The sequence below is a fragment of the Quercus robur genome, chromosome 8, assembly GCF_932294415.1.
Source record: "Quercus robur chromosome 8, dhQueRobu3.1, whole genome shotgun sequence".
In the NCBI taxonomy this organism is placed as follows: domain Eukaryota; kingdom Viridiplantae; phylum Streptophyta; class Magnoliopsida; order Fagales; family Fagaceae; genus Quercus; species Quercus robur.
In genome coordinates, this window is record NC_065541.1 from 26,000,082 (window position 1) to 26,009,336 (window position 9,255).

Sequence of the window (9,255 nt, forward strand, 5' to 3'; positions counted from 1 at the left end):
GGTTACTGGTTGTACAAATACTGACTTGTAGTTTGATTGTGATTCATGAAGTTGGACTTCAAGATATGTGTTCATCCTAGGTGGTGAAAATACACATTAAGCATAAGTATTATCTCATTAGAGAGATATGAATACGTGAGATGTAGTAGTAGAAAAGATAATTTATGCAATAAGTCTGGCTGAAACTTGTTTCCAAACCTTGCCTTAGAGCGACTATGAATTACACTAAAGGGAAATAAGTGTTGGATATATGGTAAATTGTCTTTGAGGGCAAGTGGGAGATTATTGGGATTTATGCCCTAAAATCCAATTTATTGGCATGCCAAAAATAATTAAATTGTTTAATTATATGAGACAATTTATTTATGAACTAATGGGACATCATCATAGTCCTTGAGATGCAATGTATGTGATTTAGTCACAGAAGATATAAATCACAAGTTCCTTGTAAACTCAAAATATAGTTCGTAATCGGTGATGAAATTGGGCGTTTCATTTGTGAAGACTATAAAACACCAACTAAGATGGTTTGTCTTGATCATGGAAGTGGAGACTTCTAGTTGATGTGTTGATGTGTCTTAAGAGTTAAAGCATATTGAACTGGACTGTTGTGAGATTAATTATTCAATTAACAACTGTCACATGAATAATTAATCTCACGACTTCTAATTTCATAGACTCTCAATCTTGAGAGGATAGCGAACCCGATCATGAAATGTAGGTTATTGTGATATATCAGGAGTGAGCTCTAATATTCACGGTCAAAACCTCAGTATGTTGGGTAACCACGCGTAGTGTTGAGGGAACACATATTCTTAAGATGGAATCCATAATCTCTTTTTATAGAGACACAAAATATCCCCTTGAAATAAGTTTAATGAGAACTAGTTATTCAGGGCGCCCACTTTAGCAAGGAATTACTAAAGCTTATATTTATTAAAATCGAATTTCAATAAATGTGAATAACTAAAAGAGTAAACCAGGTACTCAAGGATAAAATAGTTGTTTACAAATTAACAGTTCATTATGACTTTGTTCACTACAAATATTTTATGAAGGGGTCCAATGATATCATTAGAGTCTTAGGATATAATTTATTAATAAGGTCTACAGTGAAATTATATTTATATAGTAGTATTAAATATAATTAATGGTAACTTTGGACTTGTCAAGAGTTGACAGAAAAGCCCAAGGCCCATTGGAGCTAGAGTCTTATTTTTTTTTCCATTTGGTCCCATCTCAAGCCACAAACTAAATCCCAATTAGGTAGGCCCAAAAAGTTAGCCCAATTAGATAATCAGTTATGTATGAGGAGAGAAACATATAGAATTTTCAGATAATAGATGATGGAAATGGTGTGTATATGAGCGTAAGCCACTCTCTTATTCTCCCTTGAAATATACATGTAAACTGATTGAGAGACCACACTTCTTGGGCATCATGTGGAATTGAGATGAAGATTAGAAGTATTCTCAAGTCTTGATTTTGAATTTCACTATATCAAGGTATACTTTTTATTCTTTGTTCTAAAATTCAAGGTTACATGTTATCTATCATGAATGAAGTAAATCTGTGTTTGTTGCTTCCGCTGTGTGTTTTTTATGAAATGCAAAACCAGAGCAAGATGAGTGTTTGAGATCATAAAAGATGGACAACTAATTCTGATTGTATCTGTTGTCAAAATTTTAGTTTGAAACCAAGTTCATTCTTGGTTTTTTATTTATTTATATTGATTACATTATGTAGATTTACACAATACACATGTTATATATACATGTTTTAAATTATACAAGAAATGTTATAAAAATTTGTGCATATCAAACACCAGAAAATGTTCTCAAGTTCATTTTCAAAGCTGTTACCAAATACCGGAAAATAAGATAGTTTTACAACAACAAAAAAAATGCTTTCTAGAAAATAAACAATTTTCTAGAAAACATTAATGCTAAAAAAAATTGAGCAAAGCTTAGCGTCGTCAAGGTAAGATGATGTCGAAGTCGCTAACTGTCCATTCAGCTACTTCATTGCCGCTAATGTATATTTCTGTCCCTAAGTCAATCGATGGCCAATACCTTGCCACAGGCACAGTACCTGGATCCTGGATTTCAGCAAAAATACCACGCTTCTTATGTTGTAGCTTGTAATGTAATAACAATAATAAGAATTAACTAGTGCAATAACTAAATAACCATTTTGTTTAGAACAATATGATTTTGATTAATACGCCTAAAGTTCTAGACGTCTAGTGGTAGCGACTAGCTAGTGCTATTCTTGACTTTTTGTTGACATTAAATGTGCGGATAAATTTTTTGACACTGCTTACATGATTTGTTATAATTATTGTATAATAAAAGGTGTACTAATTATTTTTTTTTTAAATAAAAGTAATATTGGTGGTGGATGGTCCTATGGTATAATGGTAGAGCCATAAGAAATTTATATTATTCCAATCATAATTATTTATTTATTTATTGTTGATAATTTCATAGTTGCAATGGGGAGGGAGAGGGGAGGGGGGTTTGAATCGTAGACATCTCTGTTGAAAATACAACAAAATGCTAATTGAGCTATAACACTTTTGACATACTTCAATTATAACTTACTTCAAAAGTTCTAAAAAAAGGTTATGTCCATAGTATTGCTCTTCACTAAATTAATACAACTAGGAGATTGTGCCTGACTAAAATATCATGCATGCATAGAAACTAATTAACGTACCTGATAGAAATAAAGATCTCGAGACAACCTTCCAACATCAAGTTCCCAAGTCCTCGAATCCCCAATCCAACCCTCACCCTTCTTTGTTGGATATCCATAGTCCCCCCAAATCGGGTGAGGTAAAATTTGCAAAATCTCTTGAGGTTGAGGATTGCTATATGCATCACATAAGTTGTAGGGCTCCTCAAGATGTTGGGCGTTCCCTGGAGAGCAGTGTAGGTGATATGCACTATAAGGGAAGTTAACATTGTCTGTTCGATGGATGCGAGTCCCATTTGGAAGAGTGTGGTATGGAGGACAAAGTTGTAGATTATTTGGCTTGCACCATGGTTGGGTACTAGGGTTTATGATCATCTCGCTGTATCGAGTCACGTCTGTGGTCACATCCCCATTGCAGGGTTTTCCATTACTCTTCCAACAGCTCCCAATGTCCATGAGGTAAAATTGGCTCTTTTCACCCCCTCCTTGCTTTATGTCAAGTGTGAATCTAACTTTGAAATTGGGAGATTTTGGTATCTGAAAGAAACAATGTAATAAATTTATCCATAAACATAATGATTATGATAATGTTTTTTTTTTTTTTTTTTTTTAAGAATTTTTTTCTTCTAGTATTTAGTGATTGATAATTGGCCTTTTGTACGCTAACAATGCAAGATTTTTTATTTTGGTTTGTTGTGTGTGTGTGTGTGTGTGTGTGTGTGTGTGTGTGTGGGGGGGGGGGGGGGGGGGGGGGGGGGGGGGGGGGGGGTGTGTGGGGAAGATTAAACTTACTATTTTTGACATTCCCCTTGTCTGATAATGATATCCTCCGGAGAATCCCGTTGTGGCATCCGACCTTAAGTATATCATTAACCATGGATACTTTGACGATGTCTTCAACAAATGATGAAAAACCCAGCTTCCTTTTCTAAGTTCCTTCTCCCAAGTCACAGAATAGTATGAAGTGTCATTTTTAGTAACAGCCTTTGTAACATTTGCATCCAAGTCCCACGACCCATAAAAACTTCCCCTTAGTCGTGTATTGCCATTTTCCCCTTTAACGCTTTTTGTATAGTTATGGTACATCAATGGCATGTTCATGCACCCTTTACCGAAGCATGGAAACCGAGGCTCCGGTGGGAATGGCCTTGCTTTCTTACCATTCATCGGGCATATAGCGGCTGTTGTGTCCGTGTTGCCACTCTTTAGCATTATCATCCAGAACTGCCATGGTCTTGGCTTGTCTTGGACTTGGCATTTTTTCCCCAAGTAGATCTCTTTCTGCGCCGCATAAAGGTCTGCATTGCTGGCGTTTATTTCTCCAGAAGAGTCCTTTATCCCAAGCCTGTTGTCTCTTTCATACACCTTGTGATCTAGCATCGCTACCTCCCAAGATCACAAAACATGAAATTTTAGTGCTAATTGGCGGCCTGTCCGGATCCTAATAATTAATTAGATCTACCATGACTTAATTTGGAAGTGCTTCCTGAATTAAGTATGACTTTTTTGCTATATATATATATTCTCAAATCATTTAGCTGTATTACTTACTCTTTACTCTCCAAAAAACCAAATGAATACCAGTATAGGATAGTTTTAGTATTTTACCGTACGTTTGCTGGATGAGGCTACCATTAAAAACTCCAGTGTTCCTACCAATAATAGGAATTTGTATATTGGTGACCGTTAATTGGAGTAGAGGGACATGACCAAGGTATAATAATAATAATAATAATAATAATAATACCAAGTGTGGTTTTGGATCCACGTTCTTACAGGTTTGTGCGTTTTGAGCTTTTTTTTTATAAGACCAATGCCTGGTCCCATGAACAGTGCACCAAGGTATATGAACAGTAAAAAAAGAGTAAACAGTAATTTTTCATATATTTAAAAATTATTTTGTTACAATATTTTCAATTTTCAGTAAAATAAGTTATATCCAAACATATCCTAATTATTAAAACTGCAAGAAACTATTACATGAAAAATATCACTAATTATTAATAATATTTTTAATGTAATAGTTTCTTGCAGCTTTTAAATTTTGTCTTCATTAAGATAAATTTTAAAATATGGGAGAGTGAAGTTTACTTTATGTTTAAGAAGTTATGATGAAAAGGACTGAAAAATGATTTTTTCTTAAAATTAAAAAAAAAAAAAAAGAAATGAAATTGAAAAAAAGAATTAAAAAAAATCCCTTTAGCTTATGTTATGTTATTGCTGGAAAGGAATAGGTATGAAAACTTTTATCTTCTTTTTTTTTTTTGGCTGAGAAAACTTTTATCAGCTAGCTATGGTTTGATGGAACGTTCAAAGTGAAATACAATAGATTTATTGTAAGTATGTGACCCCTTAGAAGCCTCCGTTTTAACTTCAAAACAATCTTTACTTTGGAATAGAGGGATATAATGATTTTGATGAGTTTCTCTATGACTTTGTTATAAAAAATCATATTTTTCTAATAAAACAACTATTTTTCAAAATAATGTAGAGAGAAAGGGGCTGTACTTTTTTTTTTCTATTCCCTTTGTTCTTGTTTCTCCAATAAGATGAATATATATATATATATATATATATATATATATTTTAAACATAAATGACAATTCTTAGACCTGTTTATCATGCACCCACTAGAAATCATGCAACAAAATGATCATAAAAGACACAAATGTTTAAAATACGTGGGAAACTTACTGCATACATAGCCAATACATAAAGTACAAATAAAACATACATATGACTTGTATAGTGCATCCAAAACATTATTATTGCTATATGTAAAATATATATATATATATATATATATGATCATGACTTGTAGGATTGGATGTAACAATCCTCAACCGAAGAAAAGATTAGTAGATTCAACTAGTTATCACCGAATTATGATTAAGTAAATGCCCGTTAATTTGGTAATGCGATTTTAAATTACATTTAAAAAAAGAAAGAAAAAGGAGCTTTACCAAACCATCCCAGATCCAAGCTTACTTTATCAAGAAACTATTATACGGATAGTAATACGTCAACTATTTTATGAAGATATCTGTTCGGTGACAACAACATTTATTTATTTAATTATTTTTATCAAACGCTTCCATCTTGGCAAAGATAATAAACAATACAATTTTACATGAGAGAAAAAGTAAACTACACTTACGGAGTGATTCAGAACCATGGACGTCAAAGCAATCAGCCATCCTTGGGCTTCCCATGTTTGGGGCTTCTTCGCCAACCTCGTTGCATTGATTCCAAGATTCAATTGCTACCCTAAGATTATCTCTTCTCATCCCGGGGTCGCCAATGGCTGATTTATACTTTTCTTCAGCCGAAACACATAATAGCTCCAAAATAGAAAAGGCAAGCACGAATGTGCGGCAAAACCGCCATAAATCCATTTATTAATTGCTGCTTCTGAATGCTGATATACAACTCTCTTATTATTGAATGGAATGGATATTAGATCCTACTTTTAATAATTAATTCCACCATTTTGTAGTAATACAAACTGCACAAATTTAACAAGTTACTTCTGTTGTAGCCAGTTGTTTTGATGGTGATATAAATGTCCTCGGACTCTAAATTTGGGGTTTTTTATTTTATTATTATAATTATTTTTTTTATTTCTTTTTTATTATCCACAAGAGTTTTTCTAAATACCCGGATAAGTTGGGTTTCCCACACGTTGAAACTTTTGAGGGAAATTACACTTTACTACTTTAAATTATACTCCAAATTACACTTTACACCTTAAACTTTTTGAATGCACGTTTTGTATCATAAACTTTGACCATTATTACACTTTGCACCCTGACATTAAGTTTGTCATTAACTTGGATGGAAAATTATGACATCATCTGAAAAGACTCAATTGCCATTCTTCTCAATTTCTTAAAATAAAAGAAGAAATTACACTTTACCACCCTAAACTATATTCTCGATTACACTTTGCACCCTAAACTTTGGATTTCCATCTAATTTAATAGAAAACTTAATGTCGGATTGCAAAATGTAACAATGCTCATAGTTTAGGGTGCAAAATATGCATTCGAAAAGTTTAGGGTACAAAGTATAATCTAGGGTATAGTTTAAAGTGATAAAATATAATTTCTCCAAACTTTTGACTATTTTGGAGCATTCACAATGAGAGAGGTATGATTGGTACAATTCCATTATAGCAACTAAAATACTAAAATGTAGCCTACGATGAAGGTGCTATACTTAAGAAAATGGCAACTGAGCAACAGTAAGCTGCTAAAAATGGCAATTTACTGTAGCTACAAACTTATAAAAAAAACTAATATTTTATTTCTTTCTCTCTCTTCCCTTTCTTCTATTTTTTTTTTAAAATTTTCTTTTGCTATGGCCAAATCTCTCTCTCTCTCTCATTGTGTGTTTAGGTATTGGTTGATTTTGGTTTGAGTTTGAAAGGTGGGATTTTGTGTTGGTGATTGGTTTGATTTTGGACTGGGATTTGCAATGGTGGTAGGTGGGTGAGTTTCAATTTGTGTGGTGGCTAGTGGGTGGGTGGGTTTCGATTTATGGTGGTGGATGGTGGATAGTGGCTTGGGTTTCAATTTTGCAATGGGTGGTGGCTTGGGTGGTGGATTGGGTTTTCTAATGGTGGGTGGTGGATTGAATTTTCTGATGATGGTAGTGGCTTGGGTTTTTTGATCGTGGTGGTGGTTGGTAGTGGCTATGTGTGGTGGGTTGGTTGTTTTTGCTTTGGAGAAAAGAGAGACACATAGAGAAAGATATGCAGGACAATAAAAGTGAAATAAAAAATAATAAAGAAATAACATTTTAATGAAGTGGTAAAAAAAATAAGGACAAAGTTTAGCTACGAAATTAGTTATAACCTTAGGCTACAACCTTACTTAATATCTTTTTATTGGAGATGAATTTTGTCAAATTCACTAGTGGATTACATCTTATTTTTATATCCTTCATGCTTGCAAAATTTCAAGAAAATTAAATATCAATAGCTATGTTATCAATAAATTTTTTTAAGTTGCAAGTTTTTGTAGTTTAAAATTATGCATAAAATATAAGCTTATAGATTATATAGTAAATAATATCCGATTAACACAAAATTTGACATGTGTATTAAGAGCGTAAAGAACATGTAATTTAACGGTTAGATTTTCAAAATATGCAGTAATGTTTATTTTATTGAATAAGGTTGTTGCCATAAGCTACAACTAATTTTGTAACTAAATTTTGTCCAAAAAATATAACCTTTAATGTTGGGTGTATTGTTAAAAGCTAAAAAATTTAGAACCTTTACTGTGAATGTTCTTAGAAGTTTTGGTTACAAAGTTGCAACCCTTGTTTTTCTTCATTTGCTTCTACATTCCAAATGCATCCCTGAGTAGTTGCCCCCTTTAACTTTACACTGTCTCCATGCTATTCTTAAGATAAATGCAAAAAAGAAATATATATATATATATATATAATATATTTAATTATTAAAACCGTTTGTATATTTTGTGTGTGGTTTTTTTCTCAATAATATCTCAATTTAAGAATAATAATTTTTTTAAAAATTTTTGTTGCCTCTCTTGAGTGTTAATAATGGGTTAGGTTCTCTCTCTCTCTCTCTCTCTCTCTCTCTCTCTCTCTCTCTCTCTATATATATATATATATTTTTTCCTTTTTTGGATAATATATTGAGAATATTTCCTGTTAAATGATATTGGTATAAATGCACTTTCGGTCCCTACATTTTGGGCCAATTTTCATTTGAGTCTCTACTTTTTAGTTGCGCCTACCTGAGTCCCTGAAAAATGAAAAACCATATCCATTTTGGTCCTTGCCATCAATCCACTAACAGAAAATTCATACGAGGTAGATGGAGTGCATTATTTGCATGGTAAATGTTGACGTAGCTAACAAAATAATAATAAAAATTTTATTTGGCATTTAAATATTTCTTCTACCTTCAATGTTGCTGACTTGTATGATTATCATCCTTCTAATAAGCCAGATAGTGGGAACTTGAGGTTGAGTTCTTTCCAAGTGGGGGAGACTAATGTAGAGCAGATAGCACATGCCTTCTTGGAGTAGCAAAGGCGTTGGAAGTCATAGCGCAAGATTAAAAGGGGGGGGGGGGGGGAGGTGCCAGTAGAGGCCATCGAGGTAATAGTGCCAGAATTGCATGAAATTTGGTAGGTCGAAGAGATTTTTTAATATTTGTTCACTATTTATAGTGTTTTTGCATGAAATAGTGTTTTTGCTATTTATAGTAATATTTGTTTTTTTAATAACTTTTAGTTTAAAAGTCAGAATAAGGTCTCATTTGTTTTGGGACGTCTCTTAGAGACAGTATTTTCAATTTCCGCAATTATTTCAATTTTGCTATTTTTTGGCAAAAATTACTATTTTGCTACCTAATTACATGATTAGTGTGAATTAGGGTTTCTTGGCATTTTCCTAGCTGCCCTAGGTTTTCTTTTGCTATTAAAACATGAAAGTTCAAAAACGTGTACAAAAACACTTTTGAACGTTTAGACCCCCAAAAATCAATTTAATCAACACAAGCAATATGTTAAACAACTAGTG

General features: G+C 32.9%; 1 protein-coding gene across 1 annotated transcript; it reads right to left on the reverse strand.

Annotated features, from left to right (window-relative positions):
• Positions 1 to 1,975: 1,975 nt before the first annotated feature.
• On the reverse strand, positions 1,976 to 6,092 carry LOC126696100 (uncharacterized). Its single transcript, XM_050392878.1, has 4 exons — positions 5,846 to 6,092; positions 3,490 to 4,070; positions 2,719 to 3,234; positions 1,976 to 2,098 (listed from the first exon to the last, which is right to left on the reverse strand). Exons 1-4 carry the CDS (start codon positions 6,090 to 6,092, stop codon positions 1,976 to 1,978), a joined length of 1,467 nt encoding a protein of 488 aa, XP_050248835.1.
• Between the last annotated feature and the right edge of the window lie 3,163 nt (positions 6,093 to 9,255).

Coding starts and splice junctions, on each gene's coding strand:
- LOC126696100 (XM_050392878.1), bottom strand. CDS start 6,092: ATGGATTTATGGCGGTTTTGCCGCACATTCGTGCTTGCCTTTTCTATT. Junction 4,071..5,845: donor TGAATCACTCCGTAAGTGTA/GTTTACTTTTTC, acceptor TAGCGATGCTAG/ATCACAAGGTGTATGAAAGA. Junction 3,235..3,489: donor CAAGGGGAATGTCAAAAATA/GTAAGTTTAATC, acceptor TGTTTCTTTCAG/ATACCAAAATCTCCCAATTT.